The following is a 25,960-nucleotide window of genomic DNA, read 5'->3' on the forward strand; positions in this document are numbered from 1 at the left end:
GCTCATCTCCATGAAAAGGGCCCACGGCCTACTCTCGCCTCTCTCTCTGTCTCTCTCTGTCTCTCTGTCTCTGTCTCTCTCTCTCTCTCTCTCTCTCTCTCTCTCTCTCTCTCTCTCTCTCTCTCTCCACCCCCTACCCTCTTTACTTACCCTTTGCTCTTTGTGTGGCATGTGTGTGTTACATCACAGCAGTCCCATGCTTTTTACCTGCGGCATGTCAGATTCAGAGAGTATACCTGGTCACAACAGAATACCTGTGCACTCTTGAAATTCCATCCGATACCCTTCAAGTTGTGGAAAAAGAGAACAAGAGTCATTTGATTTGGAGAAATTTCACGAATCTTTTCCTAGTCAGCAATGCTGGCTGAACGAATAGCAGTCCAAGGGGAAGAACTTGAACTGAGTGAAGTGATATAAATAAAGGACTGAGGGATTGTCTCCCTTATAATGTTAGCGCCTTCACAATGAGTCTCTTCTAAGAATGAATAGAAATCAGGGGGCTGCTGTAACTAATACAACAGTGGGTTTTGTGAAATTACAAATATGCACACTCCTATAATAACTGTAACTTAGCAGGAACACATATTCACAGCAATTGCTACTCAAGAGAGATTAGAAGTGTCACAAAAACTGAAATTGAACATAGGCTTCTGTGGTTAAAAAATTGCAATATTTATGCAGACATCATTTTTATTCTGCATAAAAGAAAAGAAAACCAGTGTGAAGAAGGTTGGCGAATTTGAAGAACAACATAGGAGGGTGTCTTTTTGTTGGGTTTAAAAAAAATATAACCCACCATTCTTCCTCGTTTGGAGTGTGTGTAACCCTCCAACTTCCTTTATAATTTGTCCTTACACCGAAGCGTTCATACCCACAATAAAGAAGCCAAGTTCACATTAATACACGCATACTGGGGAGGAAAAAAAAGGTAGCGTCGTACTGTATGGCTGCTCGCTTTCACCAGTGGGAAAGTAGCCCGAATTTCCATGAGGTTAACCTCACAGGACTATGTGAAATCTTATCCTTATCCTTGACTTTATCCTTACACCTTGCAGGTTATGACCGGGACATCCCCGGGTACCCCACGTACTCCATCATCGGCAGTGACCCGCGCGAGTTCAACCTGATGATCGTCAACACACAGCTTCGCGACGACGCGGAGTACCAGTGTCAGGTCACGCCGGGCGGCCTCAACGATCCACGTTTGACCGCCTCCGCTCAGCTCACTGTTTTAGGTCAGTTCAGAGCTGCCAACTGTAACACTTTTGGCGTAGCATACTAATTGCTACGCTGTAACACCAAGCTTACGCCACACTGATAAACACACACACTAACACACACACACTAACACACACACACACACACACACACACACACCAACACAAACACACACACTAACACACACACACACACACACACTAACACACACACATATGCACAGTGAAAAAAGGTGGAGACAGAGCTGCCAACTGTAACTCTTTCAGCGTATATGTAGCATGCTAGTATGTTTCAAGAGAAAATCTTAAAATTGCTACCCTCAAACAAAAAGTCACAAGCAATTGCCAATTGTTCCCACTTTCTTGTGAGTCCGGGAACTCATTTCTGCAGCTTGTTTGTTTAATTTTTGTTCTAAAGCTTTCCAGGCTTTGAATGTACGTGGTTGGTTTGGAAGAATGAGAAAATTAACCGAAGATATGACCTCAGGTTTTCAGAGAATAGTTGGGTTCAGAACAAAACTCTTCAAGCCTGATTGAAGGAGGGTTTGCAACAACAACAAAATTACAACAAAAAAATAAAAAATAAAAAAAGATAAATAAATTTAAAAAAAAATAAAAAAAAGGAGGGTTTGCAGTTATTGTACTCTAGTTTGATTTGTTGGTAACAAGTACGAGGATGAAAGTCACTTGTTATATTCTCTTGGGTGCCAGGAGATTGGTTCCGCATATAAAAAACGCTCGCGCTGGACCCGAGTACTCTTCAGACATTCACACACACACACACACACACACACACACACACACTCTCTCTCCCTCACTCCTCTCTCTCCCTCTCTCTCTCTCACACACACACACACACACACACACACACACACACACACACACACACACACACACACACACTCTCTCTCCCTCACTCCTTCTCTCTCTCCCTCTCTCTCTCTCTCACACACACACACACACACACACACACACACACTACCACATCTCCATTCTAAAACACGTCACGTTCCAAATCAAAAGACGACATTCTATTTTCTTACGTCACTATTCTTGGTTTACGGTACCATTCGGCGGCTTTGCTACGAGTATGGCATAGTCTTGGTTTGCCGAGACCTTGCACCGTTCTATCAGACTGCCTGGCTGGCTGTTGCACCGCGAATTCCTCCCACCGCCAAGTCGGTTTTTTGTGGTTTATTTCGCATTTAGGTCCCAGGTAACATTATGAAGTTTTAATACGATCAATCGGACCTATTATCAAGTTAGTGTATCAACTTTTGAACGAACTGCGCCCAGTAGTTTCCCAGCAATAAGCGGTTAAGTCGAGACACACACACAGACACACAATTAAAGTCTGCTGGACCCTTGTACTAGCGTACTCGGGGATAACTCCCACTTAGAGCGCTTACTTCTCTATCTTTCGCAAGTAACTTTATCGATAATGTTTTTGTGTGTGTTGCTTTTTTAGTGCCTTGTGACGTTCCTGTCATACAAGGGTACCAGAACGAGTCCACGGAAGCAGTGCTTACTTCCGTTTCTCAAATAACTATATCATTAATGGGTTGTTTTTTTTTCAGTGCCTTGTGACGTTCCTGTGATACAAGGGTACCAGAACGGGTCCACAGTAGAGGTGCCCTACACCCGCCAGTCTCTGCAGCTTGTGTGTGAGGCACGCAACGGGCGCCCGGCCGCCGAGATCGAGTGGTTCCGCAACGACCAGAAGGTGGTACAAAACGTGCACTATGAGGTCGAGCCAATTGTAGGCGACAAGAGATCCAACGCCAAAAGCACGCTGTCGTTGACGTTACATGGAAACAGCGAGAACGACGCCGTGTATCGATGTCAGGCGAAGAACGACGCTGTGATTGGTCGACCGCTGTCTACTGTTGTTACCATCAGTATTTTATGTAAGTTTTGTCGTTGGAATGAAGCTTTGTGAGAGAGTCTGTGCTGTTGTTGTAGCTCTCTCTCTCTCTCTGTCTTTGTTGTTGTTTTGTGTGTGTGTGTGTGTGTGTTTTTCTCAGAGATTTTCCTTTACCGAGTCATCGTCCCTCTTCTTTCAGATAAAATTAAATGCTTACCATATAAGTCATTAAATTACATATTCCTACTCCGAATCACATGTAGCATTGACACAATCGGAGATGCTAGGTTCTGTACAGGCTAACCGTCTAAGGGAAGCAACCCCAACCACAAAAGTGTAAACGTAGCCATGGTAATGCCCATACACCCGGGGAGTTACCTCCCCTCGTGCATGCCACGTCACCACTGCTACTGAACACGTGGTTCCTATCATTCGACCTTACAGCTTTCGAGGGAGCAGGTTGTTGTATTTTTTGGGCTCCCCTGTGGCTGCGCTGTTGGTGTTGTTTTGACTCCCACCGGCCACGTTACCGTCTATCTTGCCTCCTGCTTCGTAGTTGGTGAGCTCTTTCCATTTTGGTCATTATTTTGACAGGAAATTTGTTGTAGTTGCTGATTTTCGTCCGTGTTTGGACCTGTGATATTTCAGTGACTACTGTTGGCCGCCATTTTTGTTGTCAGCATGAGTTGACAGATTTTTGTGGCTAGGCCATGTATTTTGGAGGTAAACGTAATTTTACCTTCTTACTTGCTTTCTGCTTTGTTTAGCTGGTAAGCTTGTTCCTTCTTGTCTTTAGTTTGACAGGAATTTACCTATAGTTGCTGACTTTTTTGTCCGTTGGACTCCTAAATGCGTTTCAGTAACTTATCTTGTGGCCGCCACGTTCGGTTGCTCAGCTTTCCTGACAGCTTATTTATGTGGCTAGGCCTATGTTATGGTGAGGTTCTCCTTACTTTACCTGCGTTTTTGCCTTCTGCTTTGTTAGTTGGTAAGCCATTTCATATTTCGTCATTTCTTTGACAGGAATTTTTGTTATTGCTTAATTTTCGTCCGTTTTGGACTTCTAAATTTTGTCCAGTAACTTATCGCTTGGCCGCCATTTTGTGTATCAGCGTCGCTGACAGTGGTTTACTTGGCTAGGCTTTAGCAGGTATCTACCAGTCCGTAGGACTTGTCGTGGTTTCGGATTTAACATGTTTTTTATGTTTTGTTCGTTACTCTTTCTGCCTCGAACAAACACTTTGTGGGGCAGTCATATACTGTTGTACGTCCTGTTTCTTCTCCTCGCCTTCTCTGCCGTTAGCAGATCAGGTGTTGCAGGTGTCTGCGTTATCTTTGTGAAGAAATTGTCGCGTGCCAAGCCTGCGTCTTCCGTTGGTCCCGCTGTCTGTGGGCGACGTCACCTTGTTGGCTTCTTTGACGCTTCCGGCCGAGACGTTGTCTAGGGCGGATGTTTTGCTTCTTCGTCTTCTACCGCTGTGGTTGGCGATTCAAGTAAGTCGAGCTGGTCCACAGGCCCTCGTGAGGCCGTCGGACAGTCCCTGCTGGGACACAGCTCTTTTCGGCGGGTTCACGACCCGCAAACCCCTGTTCAGTCGCACCCTGGCTTCACTGAAGACCATTGTGTGGCTGAGCAATGGCGGCAGTTGGTTCCGGCTACTTCTCCGACGTACGCACCCGCTGGGGTCGTTTCCGGAGTTGTCTAGCCGTTTCCGACTGCTGCGCTTCCGGCACTCGCCGGAAGCATAGGTCCCCCGATGTACGCACCCGCTGTGGTCGTTTCCGGGGTTGACCAGGTCCCCCGATGTGCGCACCCGCTGTGGTCGTTTCCGGGGTTGACCGGACGTTGCCCCCCGGGCATTCGTCCTCTGTTCAGTCGCACCCTGGCTTCCTCGAAGACCATTGTGTGGCGGAGCAGTGGCGGTAGCCGTTTCCGGCGCTGCGCTTCCGGCACTCGCTGGAAGCATAGGTCCTCTGACGTACGCACCCGCTGTGGTCGTTTCCGGGGTTGACCGGACGTTGCCCCCCGGGCATTCGTCCTCTGTTCAGTCACACCCTGGCTTCCTCGAAGACCATTGTGTGGCGGAGCAATGGCGGTAGCCGTTTCTGGCGCTGCGCTTCCGGCACTCGCTGGAAGCATAGGTCCTCTGACGTACGCACCCGCTGTGGTCGTTTCCGGGGTTGACCGGACGTTGCCTTTAGGGCATTCGGGCTTCCGGCCTACGTCCTCGCATTCGGCGCTTCCGCTTTTCGCGGTCTCGTCTGGTGCTTTCCGGCTCCGCCCGGATTTACTGCTCCTTTCGCTTCCACTTCCTTCAGGATGTCGGTAGCTGAGGAGCAACGCCAGCCCTTCGGGCAGGTGTTGTCTTAGCCCTGGCCGATGTAGTCAGCGTTTCAACCTTCGGTTGTCGCGTCGACTGCCGTTCCGGTGCCGGCGGCTGCAGACTTGCCGTCTTCTCTCTCTTAGCCTGGTCAAGGCATGAGTTAGGACGACGTCGGGGGGGGACGGATTTCCGGTTTTCCGGTTATGCCGTTTCACCGGCCTTCCACCAGTACGTGGACTTCGGTTTTTTCGCTGGTTGTGTCGGACATTCAGTCTGTCGTCAGCGATTCCACACGTGCTGGTTATCGGGAAAAAGGCTTAACGCTGTCCTCTTAGCTGCGGCAGAGGTCACGTCGAAGTTTTTTCCCGGACGGGGCTTCGGCCTCCTACACTTCCTGTCTGGAAGCATAGGTTCTCCATCACAAGCGCACGTTGTGGCTTGTCTGGGGTTGATCGAGGACTGGCCTACGGGCGTTCGGGTTCCGGCCCCAGTCCTCTTCTGTTCTGTCTCACTCTTGTTCCGTCGTGGGCATTTGTGTTTCACAGGGCGGCAGCCGTTGTCGGCGTGGCGTTTCCGGTTTTACTGGAAGCATAAGTCCTCCATTTCAAGTACACTTTGCGGTTTTGACTGGAGTTGACAGAGGACTGGCCTACGGGCGTTTGGGCTTCCGGCCTCAGTCTACTCTATGCAACTTTCGCTTCCGTTTTTTGCGGTTTTGTCTGCTGCATTTCCGGCTCTGTTCGGATACACTTCTCCTCTTCCTGACACTCCTTCGGAGGTCGGGGGGTGAGGAACAGCGGCTGGCCTACGGGCATTTAGGCTTTCAGCCTCAGCCGGGGCAGTCTTCACTTTACCTGTTGGGTGTTGAGTTTACTGCCTATTCAGTTCGGGTGGCCCTGGACGTTTCCCCTATTCACGACCGTCATTAGGGGGATGAGTCAGGTCTTTTTCCGGTTGGATGGTTTTCCGGTTTCCGGTCATCTCATTCATCAGTTTACCACCAGCAACTGTGACTTCGGTTGCGTTCGTAGCTGAGCTATTCTGGTTTTCAGTCTTTGGTCAGCAATCGAACACGTTCTGGATTTCCGTCGAAGCTCGGAGCTTCGGCTCAGGATTTCCCGTTGGGTGCATCGACATTGGTGGCTTCCTTGTTGGTTGACTTTGTTGTCGATGTCGGACTTCCGTTCCGTGAAGATAGGATGTTTTCCTACTTCCGGTTCCTTAGTCACCTTTTGTAGGTACCACGGTTTGCAGGTTTTGGCTAGGCCATCTCCTCCCGAAAGTGGTATCTCTAGTGTTTTGGTTCTGCCGCTGTTTCTACTATGGTTCAGTTCCGGAACATGCTCAGCCTTGACTGGCCTCGGCTACACGGGCTTCACCTTCTGTTCCTTCTTGCTTATTCAGCCTTTGGAACTTGCCTCCTTTCTCTACTCTGTTGGCCAGCCCTTGCTAGGGTGAGCATGGAGCAGATGAGGCTGCCCTTCCTTCACTACGCTCGTACGGCGGGTGTCGGAGGGACTCGTTTCTTTCGCATTCTCAGTTCCCTGAACAGTCAAAGAGAGTCGCTTAAACTTTGCCTGCAGTAGAGATTCAGTCGAGTAGAGATCAGCAGGTCTCTGACTGCTTTACAAGGGTTGAAGGAAGGTAAGGCTAGCATACTCAGAAACATGCTTAGCAGAAGCATGCTCATTCCTCTGGTTAAGCTAAGCTGGCAGCCTATAGGCAGCCTTGGCTGGGCAACAGCCATTCCACGTTGCGGCGATGGTGGTTGTTGCCTTCCCGTTTCTTGTGGCTTCGGACTTCGTCTTTTCTTTCCTTTGTTCTCTCTTTTTAAGAGATTGGATAGGACGATTTTCGTTTGGGTGGGGTTCTCTGGATTCAGGTTACCCCTGTTTGGCCACAAACGTTTGGACTTTGGTCCTTGTTGTCTTTCATCGAGTCGGACTCTGTCTTTCTCTAGTGATCAGACGCGTTCTGGTGTTTCGTCCAAACTTAAGGTACGCTTGAGTTGGCCTCGGAGGTAACATTCAGATTTTCCTGAGGGGGCATTGTCTTGGACAATGGATGTTTGAGGAGTAGTTCTTTGTGGCTTTCCTCCTCTCTCTCAGGTTTTGGCTACTCTTCTCCTTCGGGCAGAGGTTTAGCTAAGGTTTGGTTCCTGTGACTTCAGTCTTGGGCCTTTCCTCTCTTCTTCCTCATCTTAGTATGAGGCGAGTCCGGATGACGTCCGTTGGGTCGGGTTTCCTTACAGTCGCCCGGCTACAAAAGGCAACTTTGTCTAGGGCGGTTGTCCGTTTTTCTCCGCGTTGGACTCTGTCTTCAGACAGGGACAGACGCGCTCTGGGTTTCTGGCCAAACTCAGGTAGGCTCTTGATTTGGCTAGGAAGTTAACTGCCTGTTTTTTCCCTGAGAACTCTGGTTTCGGGAGTCTTATGGCTGGCTGGCTTCACGGTTTACGTTTACCAGTCTTGGTTTTCTGCTTTAGGTTTTTGATTCACTCTCGATTACCTTCAAGCAGACTGTTTTGGAAACATTCTGGCTTTTAGCCATTTTGTTTATGGTTGCCAGTCACATCGGTTTTGACCACCGTGGGTCCTCACTTCCGGTAGCTTACGCACAGTCGTAAGTGGCTGCTGTCGGGTGCTACCTCTCTCCCTGCGTTCGCAGGGACTGGTAGGGGATGACTGGCGACCTTCTATTGTGAGTTTTCTCTTCGAGGTGGACTCTGGTACGTAGTGCTTGGATGTCTCTCTCTCGCTCTTTCGTGGGGATTGGTCACTCTTATTTTGAGCTGACTTCTTTCTCACAAGCCTTTTGGGCTTTACTACATCCCAAGGTTTGCAGACTTTGGCATGGTTGTCTTAAGGTCACCGCGGGGGTTCGTCCTTCTCAGTTGAGGGGACAACCTTACGCACGGATCTTCTCAGGACATTAGCATTTCCTTCCAATAAAAGGGGGGGGGGGAAGCTTGTCTTTCCCTTGGCTCGCCAGGGTTATTAATCCAAGGCTTGGGTCTATTCCTGTGCTGTTTTTTACGGCTAGGAGATTGGAAGAAGTGCTGAGCACAGCTTTCTGGATCTCTGAGGTTGTCTCTTACGCTTTTGCCTGAGATACTTCTCGGCTGTCAATCAGGACTTTCCTCGGTTCCCTCACTGCCTGTTGGCAGTGGGCCAGCCCTGCCAAGGGCTTTTTGAGTGGGTTAGATTTTCTTTCCCACTGGGACCGCCCTGATTCTTTGGCAGCGGTCCAGGTTTTCGGCAAGGTTTTTTGAGTGAGTTGGATTTTTCTTTCCCACCGCCTTGTTGTTGCAATCTGCTACATGTGATTCGGAGTAGGAATATGTAATTTAATCGAAAATTTTATTGTAAATTTTCATTTAATAAATATACCTACCCGAATCACATAGTATATTCCCTCCCGCCAACCCCGCTTTTGATTTGGAGAATTTATTCTTTAGGTCGAATGATAGGAACCACGTGTTCAGTAGCAGTGGTGACGTGGCATGCACGAGGGGAGGTAACTCCCCGGGTGTATGGGCATTACCATGGCTACGTTTACACTTTTGTGGTTGGGGTTGCTTCCCTTAGACGGTTAGCCTGTACAGAACCTAGCATCTCCGATTGTGTCAATGCTACATGTGATTCGGGTAGGTATATTTATTAAATGAAAATTTACAATAAAATTTTCGATTAATTACTGGAAGTGGAAGGGTTTTTTTTCTTATTAACTCATTCGCTGCGCGTCGGAACTGGAATTCCGACACCTGTGTTTAGCGTTGGCTGCGTGCCGGCACTTGAGTTCCGACGGATATCACGAATTTTTAACGGTGTAAACGGTCCTGCTGACCAAGGGAAACAACCCCTGCAATGAACTTCTATCTGTCTACAGTGGTACCATTCACTGTAAACAGTTCCTTCCCTTAAATTGTTGGGATTAATAAAAATTTTGTTGACGGTGTGCGACCCACGTGTTTTGACTTTTCCAAGATGGCGGATCGTTCTGCTGAGACGTAGTAACTTGAAAAGAGTGCTAGAACGTGTTATTCAGTACGGTTCTGATCTTGACCTCAGTGATGATGATAGTGGAGATGATATTTTAGATTCTGGTGACGATTTTGTGCCAATGGACGATCATTTGGGTGATGATTCGGGCAATGCAAGTGTCGATCATGACATTGTGTATGATGAACCCATGACGTAGAAAGTTTTTTTGTTTTGCTTCAAATTGGATATTTTGCGTGGATATGAAGACAACAAAAGGTATGTACTTTCAAATGTTTCATATATTTTCTAAAAGAGTAAGTTTCAAACTTTGCAAAAACATAAGGTATGTAAGGTTATCTTGTGTTGTTGATTTTTAATATTTTTTTCAAAATGGCTCTAAATCGCGCGTTGGCAGGGAACACAGGGGAAATTTAGCTGCGCAGCGAATGAGTTAAAAAATCTTCTTTTTGAATGTGGACTGAGTACTGTCGCTTTTCATGATCAACACATTGCAAACATGCCTGGAATTTAAAACAAGTCGCGTAAGGCGAAATTACTACATTTAGTCAAGCTGTGGAACTCACAGAATGAAACTGAACGCACTGCATTTTTTCACAATGACCGTAGTCCGCCGCTAGTGCAAAAGGCAGTGAAAGTGACGAGCCTGTTTAGCGCGGTAGCAGTTGCGCTGTGCTGCATAGCACGCTTTGAACCTCTCTTCGTTTTAACTCTCTGAGCGTGTTTTTAATCCAAACATATATCATATCTGTATGATTTTGGAATCAGGAACCGACAAGGAATAAGATGAAATTGTTTTTAAAACGATTTTGGAAATTTAATTTTAATCATAATTTTTATATTTTTAATTTTCAGAGCTTGTTTTTAATCCGAATATAACATATTTATATGTTTTTGGAATTAGGACATGATGAAGAATAAAATAAAAGTAATTTTGGATCGTTTTATAAAAAAATAATTTTAATTACAATTTTCAGTTTTTTAATGACCAAAGTCATTGATTGGTTTTTAAGCCTCCATGCTGAAATGCAATACCGAAGTCCGACCTTCGTCGAAGATCGATTGCTTGGGCAAAATTTCAATCAATTTGATTGAAAAAATGAAGGTGTGACAGTGCCGCCTCAACTTTTACAAAAAGTTGGATATGACGTCATAAAAGGGAACCCACTCTGGCATCTATATTTTTTGGCAATGGTTTCCGTTCAAAACATTGATGTTTCGTTTTTGGTATTCGCGAAGGAAATAAACGGCAGTCAGTTGACTAAGTACATCGGCAGCAGTTTTAGCAATCAAAGCCTGACCAATACAAAAAAATGGACAAACTTTGGCCGATTTAGGCGAATACTCTTCGGACATTTGGCCGATAGGGACATGAATGTTTCGGCCAAAGTACAAAATAATCTGCGATTGGCCGAAGGGCCGACCCAAATGACACCCCTGTATGTGTATTGGTGAGTGTGTACAGGGTTGTGTAGTAAATTTTAAGGGGCTTATTGTCCGTCAGGTCTTAATTGCCTATATTGGACATGAATTGGTTTATACGATTCGAGTTTTACGCCCTCACGGCTTTTTGATGTATGCGTGTTTAGGTGGTATCAGCCATCTGCACTTATGGTAGAATGACCAAGATCTTTAACGTGCCATTGTGGTGACACGGGGGTTGGGACGGGAGATGGATACGTACCGTCTCTGGGTCTGCACATAAAGTTGACCCGTGTCCGTCCCGGCCCGGATTCGAACCAGCGACCTCTCGATCACAAGTCCAGTGCTCTACCACCTGAGCTACCCGGGCCCCCACGGTTGTGTCCAAAATGTCAAACTTAAATAACAGTGTGCTATAGAGGATGGTTGCTTTCGACTAGCCAAATGAACACCTGCACTTTGCATAATAAATTAATATACTTTAAGTCCTTTGAATGCTTTTTGACTCACATGCGAAGCAAAAGTGAGTCTATGTACTCACCCGAGTCGTCCGTCCATCCGTCCCGCCGTCCGTCCGTCCGGAAAACTTTAACGTTGGATATTTCTTGGACACTATTAAGTCTATCAACACCTGATGTGGCCTGATGGTGTATGGTTACAAGATCTCAAAAAACATGTGCGGCAACTTGACCTCACTTCAAGTTCAAGGTCACAGGGGCCGTAATTGTTGTCTTAAAAACGACCATTTTTCACATTTTCGCATTTTTTTCTGAAGTTATCGAGAATGGCAACCTTAGCTATGTATGCTATACAGGGCAATGTAAGCCCTATCTTTGGACACCAGTTTGGTTGACCTTGCTTCAAGGTCAAGGTCGCAAGGGTCCTTTAAAGTTGGATTGTATACATAGTTTGAAGTGACCTTGACCTTGAACTATGGAAGGTAACTCTTCCAAATCTACATATGTGTGAGGGAAATACATTATACTTACAAAAGTGAGTCTATATACTCACCGACATCGTCCGCCTGTCCTTCCGGGCGTCCGGGCGTCCGTCCCCCCCGTCCGTCTGTGAAACCTTTAACATTGTATATTTCTTGGACACTATTAAGTCTATCAACACCAATTGTGGCCTGATGGTGTATGGTTACAAGATCTTCAGAAACATGTTTGGCAACTTGACCTCACTTCAAGGTCAAGGTCACAGGGTCCTTCAAAGTTGATATGTATATATTTTGAAGTGACCTTGACCTTGAACTATTGAAAATAACTCTTCCAAAACTACATATGTGTGAGGGAAATACATTAGATCTTCAGAAACATGTTTGGCAACTTGACCTCACTTCAAGGTCAAGGTCACAGGGTCCTTCAAAGTTGAAATGTATATATTTTGAAGTATTTTACTTTTAGGATGGAGAACCTTTTGACACAGTATATGCACCATAACTTGGATGCAATTACTGAATGTGCAACTCACAATGGCATTAGTTTTCTGTAATTATTTTCTTTACTGAATAGATATTGTTTTTCTCAGGTTTATTGTAAAAATATTCTGAAAGAAAGATCAAGGTCTGTTCAGCATGTGAGTCGTGTGGGCTTTGCCCTCCTTGTTTTTCAACAATTTTGCTCCAATTCAAGAGCTTCTTTTTGAACTAATTCACATCTTCTTCATTTTTGCACAGATCCCCCAGGGCCGCCTGTCATTGCGGGCTACTCGTCCGGACAATCTGTTCGAACCAACGACACCCTTCTCCTCACCTGCACATCAAGGGGAGGTAACCCCCTGGGTACTGTCGTCTGGTATCGCAATAATGAGAGAGTGGACTCGTCGTTCACCAGCGGCGGGGACAAGGCGATCAACGAGTACACCTTCACGGCCATGTCGACGGACAACGGCGTGGTGTATCGGTGTGAAGTGACCAACCTGGTGACCACAGCGCCACTAACCGCTAGCTTCACTCTCACTGTGCACTGTGAGTCTAAAAATTGCTGCTTAAGCCCCCCCAAAAATAGGTGTGGTTAAGGTAACATAGCCAAAAAAAATAGGGTAGGAAGGTAGGCAATCACTTTTTTTTTTTTTAAACTTTTTTTTCTAATGTGTACAAATTAAACCTACTTGACAGGGAAATAAGTGTGCGACTCGAGCGCTGTCGCTTTCATTGCGTTTTCTGCACTGGTTTTTTAAAAAAAAATTTGTAATCTTTTTACAAATGTAATAAAAAGTTATAGGGTCGGCCCCTAAAAATAGGGTAGGTCGGGTTACCGTAACCACACCTATTTTTTTTTAGGCCTAATGAGACACAATACCGATACAAAGGGATGGCGAAATCGTCCGTTCGATCGCCAGGGGCGAGTAAAAAATCCGACGGGCTAGTAGAAACCGCTTGGCAACTCGCCCTGCTGGCCAGTGAAAATTCTGGTCAAACGCAATATTTTTGGTTGTCATATCGAGTTTCAAAGCAGATGCAGCTACTATATGGTAGCAACATTTCTGGTGGGCTAGTGACTTTCATACAGTTACTCGCCCGGCTGGCAAGTTAACATTTTGATATTTGGCCATCCCTGGATACATGCATAGCCTAGCAGTGACCTTAGAAGTAACTTCGCAATCCTAGTAATACGAAAAAGTCTCGGAAACAAACTTCTTTCTCAAAACTGTCATTTCCCCGAGACACACAGGCAAAAAGCGACTGAATTGTATCGTGGCGCTACTGTTTAAATTGTGACGTCTGGTCAAACTTTGTTTTGCTTTGACGTCAGAATTTTCATTTTGGAAGAAGCTAGGTAAAAAAAGACGTCTTGGTTTTTAGTCGATTTTGTATCTCATTAACACTTTCTACCCCACCTATGTTGACCACGTTTTTTTTAGCCGAGACCAGCTGTGCTGCAGCAGGTCACTCAGAATTGTAGTAACTGTGTAGTAACTGTGTATCAACACGCTGGAATGCAGGCGTTAGATCGACGTTACAGGAAGCGACTGAAGCTAACAGTCTGAGCGGATATATCCGTACCTGGTCAGATAGAGCCATATGAGTGGGTACGGATATATCCGTACCTGGGAGACAATGAGTTAAAGCATTTATTTTGTTCAGTTAATGAAATAAGACACTGATTTTACAAAAGAGACGTCTCTTCTTGACCTTCCCATCTGAAGTGAAACCTCCGACAGGAAAGCGTGCTGTTTATTCTTACAAAAAAAACCACCCTTGACTCAATGTAAAAACCCTCAACTCTGCTTTCAGTCCCACCCCAGAGAGTGACCATCTCGGGCGGCCAGGGGCCGCTACGGGCAGGTGACACCGTTGACCTCACCTGTGTTTCCTCCAACTCCAACCCTCGCTCCACCATCACCTGGTTCGCTCGTGGCCGTCAGATCCCCGACAACGACGTCACCAACACCTACCAGGTGTCGCCGCTGGGCGGGTTCGTGACCAGGTCGGAGGTCAGCGTGACCCTGTCGCATCAGGAGCACAACGTGATCTACACGTGTCAGGCCACCAACGATGTGGGTCAGACCGTGGCGGATACCGTCACGCTCAGTGTGCTGTGTAAGTTGATTGTTCTTGTTTTGGTACAGTGGGGCCCTAACCCAAATAAAAAACTTCCTTTTAAGACCTTTTGTTTCTCAGTTTTTCTGTTCATAGCCTCTTAAAATTTCCCCCCGTTTTTTAAGACTCACATTTTCAGAGCAAACATGACATATATATGTGTATATGTTTTCAGATTCAGAATTCGATGAAGAATACGATGCAATCAATTTTGAATCTGTTTGCAAAAACTTTATTTTCATGTCAACTTTAATGAGCAAACCCGATAATTAATTGTTAAGCCTCCAAGCTGAAATGCAATACCAAAGTCCGGCCTTCGTTAAAGATTACTTGACCAAAATGTAAACGAAATTGGTTGGAAAATGAGGGCGTGACAGTGCCGCTTCAACTTTCACAAAAAGCTGGATATGACGTCATCAAAGACATTTATAAAAAAAATGGAAAAAAAGGTTTAATTTTTGTAACTTTAATTAAAAAACAAAAAAAGATAAAATAAATACCAAGATCTTGTTCAATGGTGTATTTGCAGTTGCTCAATTTACCTTGCAGATCCCCCCAACCCCCCGACCATCTCGGGCTACACAGAGGGCGCCTCCATCCGTGCCAACGAGCTGGAGCGAATGACGTGCATCTCTGTCGGCGGCAACCCTGAGGCCGTCCTCAAGTGGTACAAGAGTAAGTTACCACCCTGTTCAGCAGTGCACTCACACGTACTCTCTGTATGTTTCAACATGGAGATGAATTTCAAAGTTGCTTTTCATTAATCCTGCATCTATCTCTTTAGTCTTCATCATTTCCTATAGCAGCTTCACAATTGGCTTAATTTTTTCTAATTCGGTGCATCTCGCTGTTTTGATGAGCATTTGAAGTCGCTGTTGAATCTTAGTGGATGCATGGTTGCAATTTTACGGTATTCTCTCAGCAAAAGACCAAAATTATGACAGGTCGTGGCGGGGGGCCCGGTAGCTCAGTTGGTAGAGCACTGGACTTGTGATCGAAAGGTCGCAGGTTCGAATTCGGGCCGGGACGGACACGGGTCAACTTTATGTGCAGACCCAGAGACGGAAGCCATGTCCCACCCCCGTGTCATCACAATGGCACGTAAAAGACCTTGGTCATTCTGCCATAAGTGCAGGTGGCTGAATACACCTAAACACGCAGACACTTGGGTAGCGCGACTCCGTTGCTGCTAGCTTTCCACTGGGAGGAAGCGACCCGAATTTCCCAGCGATGGGACAATAAAGTAATGAAAATGAAAATGAAATGAAAGGAAGGGATTTGATCACCTTTCTCACCATGCTTGTCGAACTGGGCAAGGGGGAATTACTCAGCCCAGTATTTATTATTACAGAACCACCAGTTGTCTCCTCAACAGTGGGAATGATCGACACATTGTCACGTTTCACTGGATGTCTGTGAAGTTTGTATCTGTGAAGGCAGGTTGCAGTTTTTGGGCGTTCTTTTTATTTTTATTCTGCCTCCTGTGATGTGAATGGTGGATATAATTTAGATAAAGTTGCATAATAAAAAGACAAAAAAGTACTGTTCTTATGTGTGAATAAAGACAAAAAAGTTACAATTAGCAACAATTTTGACCTCACAGGCAGGCATGCAGTCACCATTATTGTTCTTTTGCTTAAGTTGCATACTTGAACATTTTGTTGTTTTCATCTTTCACAAAAACTTGTATTTTCAGACGACCAGTTACTGAACGACGCGGTGTACAAGGTCATCGGCAACATCGCACAGTCCGAGATCGGCATCGTGGCCAGACCGGATGACAACGGTGCTGTGTACAAATGCACCGCCACTAATGCTGCCACCGGGAATACACCGCTTGTCGACACCGTCACTCTCACAGTCCTGTGTAAGTCACTTCTGAAAAAGGATTTTCTTTGGCATTTAGGCACAAGCAGTGTTGTACTCAGGTCTCGGTGTTCACTCACTGAGGCATATTTTTTTTATCAGACGCAATGGTCTAACACCTTGCCTGTCAATCCTCCTGTAGTTTTGACATGCAAGAGTTTTTAACCTCTATTACTTTACCCCTATTTTAAGACTTCTTCCTTTATAAGACCTGATTATTTTGTTTTAGATTTTACGAGGGGTTGGGGGGGGGGGGGGGGGGGGGGGTCCACTGCACTGCAATTGTTTCATGTCTTATTTTCCTTCATTATATCCTTGTGTTCCTTACAGTCCCACCCACGTCAGTGACCATCACAGCCTCCACCAATCAGCCGCGAGCCGGACAGGGCATGAATCTGACGTGCGTTAGCTCCTCCAGCAATCCTGCCGCCGAGATTCTCTGGGTCAAGGGAGGTAAACGCATCCAGGGAGTTAACCGCGGTGTGGTGAATGCAGAGCACGGTGGGAAGAACACGACCAACGTTCTGCATTTTATCCCGACGTCCTCGGACCACAATGCCGTGTATGGTTGCCGGGCGACCAACACTCTGCTGGGGTTGGCTGTAAACGATGCTATTACGCTGACTGTTTTGTGTGAGTGGAGATTTTTGTGTTACTGTTGGTTGCTTGGTCGTACAGTCGAACCTGTTTATAAAGATCTCCAAAAGGACCAATTAAAAATTGACGTTACAGACAAGTGGTCGCTGTAGAAAAGTGAATTATATGGACACAAACTTGTCCAAGATTGTTTGGAGTGGTTGTAGAAGGAAGGCGGTTGTTACAAAGAAGTGGTCGCAAAGGCAGGTTAATTTATCTGTATTGTGTTTGCAGTGTTTATATTGTGATGAGGGGAGCTGGACGGCAAGTGGGGACCGGCACGGTTGGCCTAGTGGTAAGGCGTCCGCCCCGTGATCGGGAGGTCGTGGGTTCGAACCCAGGCCGGGTCATACCTAAGACTTTAAAATTGGCAATCTAGTGGCTGTTCCGCCTGGCGTCTGGCAATATGGGGTTAGTGCTAGGACTGGTTGGTCCGGTGTCAGAATAATGTGACTGGGTGAGACATGAAGCCTGTGCTGCAACTTCTGTCTTGTGTGTGGCGCACGTTATATGTCAAAGCAGCACCGCCCTGATATGGCTCTTCGTGTCGGAACATACAAACAAACAAACGGCAAGTGGGGTTGGTGATGGTTTGGGGATATGAGAGTCTGTTTGACTAGGCAATTTGAGCAGATGACTATTGGGTAAATATAAACAGATTTATTTAAGTTATCCGTCACAAACTGAAAACAGAAAGAATTGTGCTTTGAATTTGTTGATTTGATACCACAGAAATGTCAAAACTTGATGATGAAAGTCGCTAATAATTGTTCATTTCATGCAATGCTATGTTATTCTCTGAGGTGCCAGGAGCTTGGTTCCACATCACTCTCACTTGCTCCCCCGCGGGTTAGGGGGAAGAATTTACCCGATGCTCCCCAGCATGTCGTAAGAGGCGACTAACGGATTCTGTTTCTCTTTTTACCCTTGTTAAGTGTTTCTTGTATAGAATGTAGTCAATTTTTGTAAAGATTTTAGTCAAGCAGTATGTAAGAAATGTTAAGTCCTTTGTACTGGAAACTTGCATTCTCCCAGTAAGGTAATACATTGTACTACGTTGCAAGCCCCTGGAGCAAATTTTTGATTAGTGCTTTTGTGAACAAGAAACAATTGACAAGTGCATGGCTCTATCGCATCTCCCCCCTTCCCCCGTCGCGATATAACCTTCGTGGTTAAAAACGACGTTAAACACCAAAATAAAGAAAACTCTCACTTGCTCCACTGCACATCCCATACTTATTTAGAATGCTTTTAATTCTCTTTGTGTATCAGATCAAAGAAATTTCAAACTTGTTTATTTTAGCCCTTTGATTTAGCTTGACCTAACAGCAATTTTGTACATCTGTATTTCAGCCCGTTGATTGGCTTGACAACAATTTTGTTTGTGTTTATTTCAGTCCCGCCAGAGTTCGTCAACCCCGTGCCAACATCCATGGACCTGACGGCAGGTGACAGCCGCAACCTCAACTTCACAGCCTACGCCAACCCTTCCTACGTCAGCTACACTCTCTACCGCGAGGGCGTGCAGGCCAGCATTTCACGCTTCAGGCTGTCCTCGGGCATGCTGAGGATCTCGCGCATCAGGAAGACGGACGGGGGAAACTTCACCGTCAAGGCGGAGAACGACCAGGGTTCCGCTACCTTCAACTTCTCTATCAACGTCAAATGTGAGTTTGTATACAGGAGGGGGGGTTGGTTGGTTGGTTGGACCAGTGCAAAGTTCAAAGTAGATATATAGCTGAGGTAAAATCATGGATTGTTATCATTTTATCTGTCTGTTAGGGGTCTGTTTTTGTTGTTGTTTTTTCTTCTTTCTGTGTTACAGCAGATGATTTCATTCAGATTCATGTACAACTGACGAAGCAGTCCTATGAGCATTTGTTATTCTCGTTTTATGAAGATTTTTTATTTATTTTTATTTTGTGTATGTTACAGCAGATGATTTCTTTCCGATTCATGTACAACTGACAAAGGTGAGTCACATGAGTATAATTGTTCTTCTTGTTTCATGGGGAATCATTTTCTTCTTTTTTCTTCACCAGACCCAGCAACTATAGTGGACATCACCAGCAGAGTGTTGGAAGACGAAGGGGGCACGGCCTTCTTTGAGTGTGTGGTGGACGCCAACCCGGTCACACCTGACATGATCACCTGGACTCGCACGGGTTACGACATGAATGCCAAAAGCAAGCAGCGTCTTGATGGCCGCAAGTCGTACCTCACGGTCTACGAGTTGGTGCGAGGCGACACGGGAAACTTCAAGTGCGTGGCTGATAATGGAATCGGGGAACCAGCCACCAGGAATGCTAAACTGATTGTGAAGTGTGAGTAGATATTTTTTATAATAATAATGCATGATATTTCTAAAGCGCATGTATCCAGGATTTAACCCTGCTCAAAGCGCTGTACAATCATTGGAAGAAAATACAACACAAGATGAATTATTCTGGATCATCTTTCATGTTGTGATTATAGTGTGTCCTTTGATTCTGTTGAGATTTTAAAACTTGTGTTTGGTTTCATTTCTGTACACTGAACACAAAAAGTTAGGGATATTGTTTTCAGTGGTAGTAAGTGTAGATGTTAAACAGCAGTGTTTTGGTCCGAAACATATGTGTATTTGAAGATCTGCCTTTATAGGATTTGAGCAATATTTGGGTATGACGTCATTGGTCCTTGCCCTGTAACACCTACCCTCAAAAATTGCGTTTATATTGACAACATGTCTCATTTATAACCGTCAAAAAGGTGCCTAATTTGAATGGTATTTCACGTTTTTCACATCAGTTAATTTTTTTTAGTCTTAGTAATTAACAGAGCTCACCCATAGCATAAATCTGCAGCGCAATCAGGCTGATCTAGCGTGTGAAAGAGAGCGTCACCGCAAGTTTGAAAAACGGCAAGATCGATATCCTTGTTTTTGATGGTGTTTTTTTCTCTTTTCTTTTTTTAAGAAATTGTATGTTTGTATAATGAATTTGTGATTCCAATCTAATGTGCAGATGCACCAATCATAGACAAATCACCAGAGAACTCTAAAGCAGCGAGCGAGAAAGGACAGACTGCTACACTGACATGTAGGGCGGAGGGAGCACCTGACATCAGCTTCACCTGGTACAAGGTCAGTGCTAGTGATGTGTGTGTGTGTGTATGTGTGTTTTTACATTTTTTCAAACGCTTTTACTGCCAGTTGGTGACACCACACCTTTTCGCAACGTAAAGCCTCTCATTTGCGGGCGGGGATATAGCTCAGTTGGTAGCGCGCTGGATTTGTATTCAGTTGGCCGCTGTCAGCGTGAGTTCGATCCCAGGTTCGGCGGAAATTTATTTCAGAGTCAACTTTGTGTGCAGACTCTCTTCGGTGTCCGAACCCTCCCCCCGTGTACACTACATTGGGTGTGCACGTTAAAGATCCCACGATTGACAAAAGGGTCTTTCCTGGCAAAATTGCTTAGGCACAGTTAATAATTGTCTACCTATACCCGTGTGACTTGGAATAATAGGCCGTGAAAGGTAAATATGCGCCGAAATGGCTGCAATCTACTGGCCGTATAAAATTTCATCTCACACGGCATCACTGCAGAGCGCCTAGAACTGTACCCACGGAATATGCGCGATATAAGCGTCATTGATTGATTGATTGATTGATTTGCAAGACGATCACTTGTGTTGGATGCATGCATGGGGACCCGTAGCATGGCACGTTGCAGGGTCGCTCTACACGTTCACAAGAACCTCGACCTAACGGCCTTTAAAGAGAATAAATGTGACCCTCCACCACAGAACGAGTCGCATGTCACCTTTGCATGATTTTCATATTTTTACATGTTTCTAAAGAGTTTTTTATGCTCCATCCAGTGGTGAAAACTGTTTTAAAAAAGAGTGAAAACTGTTTGAGTTACAAGCCTGTGACTAAGGTGACCCTCACATGCACACTGTTACCAGACACCCCCCAAACTTATATTAAGCCTAGCGCAGAACCGCACGAGGTGACATGTGACTCATTTTGTGTTGGAGGGTCACAATTAACAAAGAAGAGACACGACAGAACAAAAATAAAAAAATGTTGCTGTGGGTAATATCTTAGAATGTCCCAAAGATGGTCGTCGCAATTACATCTTTTTTTTTACATTTTGTCAAGAAAAATGGAGTGCGTTAATTTTATTCTTTTAAGTTCGACGGGTTGACTAAATGCAGTAATTTTGCTTTTACGCGACTTGTTGATTCTTGATTTGGAACGTTAGCAGTCTACTTGTTTCGGGTTTTGGCCTTACAAATTATAATGTCCACACTGCATATCCAACAGGAGAGCACGCCTATAGACACGTCCAACAGCAAGTATCAGACGCGTCTGGACAAGAGTCAATTGGTGCACTACACGGGCACGCTCCAAGTGCGTAATGTGGCCAGGGAGGATTATGGGATCTACAACTGCAACGCCACCAACACCAAGGGCTCTGACAGCTTCCAGATTGCGCTTCATGGAACAAGTAAGTATCCAGTGATAACACATTGCTTTAATTTAGCTCAGTCTGTCAGTGTGTCTGCATGTTTGTGTATGTTTGTGTGATAATCTGTCTGTCAGTGTGTCTGTCTCACTGTCTGCGTGCAGTTGTTTGTGTGATAATCTGTCTGCCTGTGTGTCTGTCTCACTGTCTGCATATGTTTGTTTGTGTGATAATCTGTCTGTCAGTGTGTCTGTCTCACTGTATGCGAACGTTTGTGTGATAATCTGTCTGTCTCACTGTCTGCGTGCGGTTGTTTGTGTCATAATTTGTGTCAGTGTGGCTGTCTAACTGTCTGCGAACGTCTGTGTGATAATCTGTCAGTGTGTCTGTCTCAATGTCTGCGTGCGGTTGTTTGTGTCATAATTTGTCTGGCAGTGTGTCTGTCTCACTGTCTGCGTGCGGTTGTTTGTGTCATAATTTGTCTGGCAGTGTGTCTGTCTCACTGTCTGCGTGCGGTTGTTTGTGTGATTGAAATCTGCCTGCATGGGCACCAAACTTAAATGTTTATGCAGTTCAATTTTGGTGTTCGAACAATTCATTGGGGCTGAGGGTGGGGATATCTAATATGGAACTGTTTTAGCATGTTTTGTTTATCAGCAAACAGTGTCATTAAAAGTATTTGTAGAAGCAGAAATGGAATAGAGCTGTTGACTCGATGTCTATATTTTTTAAGTGAAGAACTATAGTACAGCTGCATGGACAGGGGTGAAGAATGATCGAGCTTTATGAATACAATGCTCTGATGTGTATGTGTGGGGGAGGGAGGGTTTAATTTTGTCGTAGATATTTGGAGGGAGGCCGGTGGCCAGGGGAATGTTCTTCTGTTAACGTTTATTTTAAAATGATTCCACAGGCAAACCTGACTCACCATACGACCTTCAGTTTGTGAATGCTACACACAACAGCATCACCATTCGCTGGAAGCCGGGCTTTAACGGAGGGCTGGACCAGTCTTTCCGCATTCGCTACAAACCCACGGAGGCACGGGGATACATCTATGTGGACGTGCCCTCCCCAGCTAAAACCATGTTCACCATCACAGGTACGTTAAGCACGTACGTTGCTTTTGACTGGTCATATGTAAAGTGACCTTTCGTAAAGTGACCGTTGGGTCGATATATTTGTGACTGTAAACTTCACCAGTAAAAGGTATGGTGTGCATGCATATTACTGTAGCGTATTATTTTCAGCTCAAAAGCAAATTCAGTTGGAAAAAAACACACGCAGATATGATATTAGGACTTGGCAATTTGCTTGTCTCTTCATTATAAAGACCATTTGGTCGATGTATTTGTCAATGTTGTTATGATGTCAAAAACTGAACATTGCAATTTAAACAACAACAAAATAAAGTGACCTTTCATGTAATCTTCCACTGCCTTGACCTAAACTTTGCAAAACAAATTTCGCACCCCACCCCAATTTTACACTTGCTTGTTTTGTGTGTGATGTAGGACTGAAGCTGGGCACAGAGTACGAGATGACGGTGCTGGCCTTGTTTTACACTTGCTTGTTTTCTGTGTAGGACTGAAGCTGGGCACAGAGTACGAGATGACGGTGCTGGCCTTCAACAGCCTGGGGGAGAGCCAGTTCCAGGCGCACGGCATTGTCGCCAAGACTTCCAGTCAGTATCTTATCAATCCTTTGTCATGATTACAGTGGAACCCCCCATTTTAAGCCCCCTCCGTCTCCCTCTCCCCCCTCTTTAACCCCTTCACTGCCACAGTATAACAGCATTTTGGTATTGCTGTGCGCCAGGGCAAATTTCGCTTTCTTCGGTAGGTTCACTAATCTGTTCACTAATCTGTTCACTGCTCAATCATTTATTGAGATATCTCTTAGATCTTTGGCATGTGGTTTGCTTACAACCTTGGCTATTATCTGATAACATGATCATTGGACTTTGTTTGTGATTGTTATAGTAAATATCGATATAATGACCATTTTTGTCAAAAATTACATTTTCCAAACTTTCACACACAAACTGCAGCACGTAAAACCGCAGAAAACACAGCTAAAACTGGTCAAACATCAGGTATTCACATTACAGCCCATAACAGTATTCTTCAGTGTGGTAATCCATAAATCACTTCTTGTAGAGTTTCCAGAACACTGTATCATTTGAAAACAGGTCTACGAGTTGATGTCCGACTTTTGGCCGCCATTTTGAATCTTATAGATCGGAAAAAACTTCTGAAAATGTCTTTACCACGTGGTTCTAACTTATCTGAATGGTCAATGGGAAAGAACTGTGTTTAAACCCCTACAAGAAGTTGGACAGTGGTTACCTCCCATTTAGTTTTCACAAATGTCCTGAAAAAGTATGACAAACCAAACATGACCACGTATCTAGTAGGTGCTGGGCAGTGAAGGGGTTAAGACTCCCTCCCTTTAAGTACCCTGGTTTCTCACACTTTCTGTTCAAAAACCTCTGTAAATTTACCTCCATTTTTGACTCACATGCGAAGCAAAAGTGAGTCTATGTACTCACCCGAGTCGTCCGTCCGTCAATCTAGATGTACATGTATAAAATTCTTCATCAGAAAGTGGAATGATGCACTGACAACTGTCAAATGGAAGAAAATGTATAATACAAAATAAATAAATTAATTAATTAATTAATAAAGTAATTACAGGAATAATGGACTTTTTTTGGGGGAAAAAAGCTTTGACCACAAAAAAAAATCAAAACTTGACTAAATATAAAAAAGGAGAGCAATATTCCCTGTAGATTTTAGACGAGAAAGCTGCAGCAGGAGGGTGTTGTTTTACAGGTGTGATTCCTCCAGCAGATATCTCCACGTCGGAGCTGCAGGGGTCGGACGAGGTCCCCGTCATCATCATTCTCGTCGTCTGTATCGTTGGCGTCTTCCTCCTCACGCTCAATGTCGGCCTCATCCTCTTCTTCGTGCGACGACGACGCAAACGACTCGAGAGTGAGTGATTTCATATCATTATTTACCACCCCCCCCTCCCCTCCAAAATTGGCGTATACTGCCTAAATGGCGGGATAAAAACAGTCATGTAACATGTAAAAATCCACTCGTGTTCATTTCAATGCTTGTTATTCTCTCAGGCGCCAAGAGATTGGTTACCGGCACGGTTGGCCTAGTGGTAAGGCGTCCGCCCCGTGATCTGGAGGTCGTGGGTTTGAACCCCGGCCGGGTCATACCAAAGACTTTAAAATTGGCAATCTAGTGGCTGCTCCGCCTGGCGTCTGGCATTATGGGGTTAGTGCTAGGACTGGTTGGTCCGGTGTCAGAATAATGTGACTGGGTGAGACATGAAGCCTGTGCTGCGACTTCTGTCTTGTGTGTGGCACACGTTATATGTCAAAAGCAGCACCACCCTGATATGGCCCTTCGTGGTCGGCTGGGCGTTAAGCAAACAAACAAACAAACAAACAAACAAAAGAGATTGGTTCCGCATAAGTTCTCTCACTCACTCCATCACACGAGAGGGAGAGAGAGAGAGAGATTTATTTCGACACTATTATCCTAATCTTATTTGTTATGAGTTGACTGTTTGCGCCTCCATACGGTTTAAATAACGCTATGCATGAAAGGATTATGACTGTTTTATGTTCTTACGTTTTATGTTGTAATGCTGTGATACCCCACACCCGAGTTTCTCATCTTGAGATAATAAAGTTGTCTATGTCTACGTGTGCATTTAGAGCACTTATTTCCCTTTGTTTATCAGATCTTTGTCAGCAGGATCAAAATAGTTCTACCGTTAGGAAGAAAAAATAGGGTCAGTCCAGGAATCGGAAACATTGTTTTTTCTTCTTCATGGCCTTATTTCTCCGGTTTGTTTCCACAGACGGCAGCGACACCACAAGCCACACCAACACGTTCGAGCTGTACGGAACAAACAAGGCAGAGGCGGCAATGTACCCGGTGGCCGCCTCCGACGATACCAGGAGTTACGGAACCTACGACAAGAGTATGGACGACTTCTCGGACGACTACAACAGGGAGTACGAGGTAAACTGCATTCTTGTGAATACAGTGGAACCCCTCTTTCAGACCACGCCAATTTAACCCTATCAGCCCTGACTGCAGTGCAGGCTCAGCAGCCTCTCCAGCCTGGAGGGTTTTGGCACTGCAGTGCAAATCTGATGGGTACTTCACTAAAGCGCTTCCAACTCTGCAACTAATAGTTGTAGACACATAAAATTGTGTGTGTTGTATGATAAGTGCATGTTCTTACCTGTTGAGTAGCAGTCAGTACCTTCTGAAGTGTGTAAAGTTCAAAGAAATCCTTCTTCCAAGTCACAAACACAGCACCAACAAGTCGCGTAAGGCGAAAATACAACATTTAGTCAAGTAGCTGTCGAACTCACAGAATGAAACTGAACGCAATGCAACGCAGCAAGACCGTATACTCGTAGCATCGTCAGTCCACCGCTCACGGCATAGGCAGTGAAATTGACAAGAAGAGCGGGGTAGTAGTTGCGCTGGGAAGGATAGCACGCTTTTCTGTACCTCTCTTCGTTTTAACTTTCTGAGCGTGTTTTTAATCCAAACATATCATATCTATATGTTTTTGGAATCAGGAACCGACAAGGAATAATAA

At 45.1% G+C, this 25,960-nt stretch overlaps 2 protein-coding genes across 3 annotated transcripts in view; one reads left to right on the forward strand and one right to left on the reverse strand.

The window, feature by feature from the left end:
• LOC138973674 (chitin deacetylase 7-like) overlaps window positions 1–25,960 on the reverse strand; it is a 144,258-nt gene that overhangs the window by 95,111 nt on the left and 23,187 nt on the right. The gene's annotated exons all lie outside the window — the stretch shown is intronic.
• LOC138973663 (nephrin-like) overlaps window positions 1–25,960 on the forward strand; it is a 63,383-nt gene that overhangs the window by 20,346 nt on the left and 17,077 nt on the right. Inside the window, exons 4-18 of one of the 2 annotated variants that reach the window (XM_070346392.1) lie at window positions 1,056–1,235; window positions 2,795–3,124; window positions 12,507–12,797; window positions 14,067–14,372; window positions 14,922–15,047; window positions 16,069–16,239; window positions 16,569–16,871; window positions 18,272–18,541; window positions 18,917–19,198; window positions 19,877–19,995; window positions 21,181–21,364; window positions 22,236–22,424; window positions 22,908–23,006; window positions 24,175–24,318; window positions 25,205–25,368. In XM_070346392.1, the coding sequence (XP_070202493.1) occupies window positions 1,056–1,235; window positions 2,795–3,124; window positions 12,507–12,797; window positions 14,067–14,372; window positions 14,922–15,047; window positions 16,069–16,239; window positions 16,569–16,871; window positions 18,272–18,541; window positions 18,917–19,198; window positions 19,877–19,995; window positions 21,181–21,364; window positions 22,236–22,424; window positions 22,908–23,006; window positions 24,175–24,318; window positions 25,205–25,368 (3,158 nt within the window). Of the gene's footprint in view, window positions 1–1,055; window positions 1,236–2,794; window positions 3,125–12,506; window positions 12,798–14,066; window positions 14,373–14,921; window positions 15,048–16,068; window positions 16,240–16,568; window positions 16,872–18,271; window positions 18,542–18,916; window positions 19,199–19,876; window positions 19,996–21,180; window positions 21,365–22,235; window positions 22,425–22,907; window positions 23,007–24,156; window positions 24,319–25,204; window positions 25,369–25,960 lie in introns of both variants that reach the window. The other variant, XM_070346391.1, reaches the window with a different exon arrangement.

The sequence above is a fragment of the Littorina saxatilis genome, linkage group LG8 (genome assembly GCF_037325665.1).
Source record: "Littorina saxatilis isolate snail1 linkage group LG8, US_GU_Lsax_2.0, whole genome shotgun sequence".
In the NCBI taxonomy this organism is placed as follows: Eukaryota; Metazoa; Mollusca; class Gastropoda; order Littorinimorpha; family Littorinidae; genus Littorina; species Littorina saxatilis.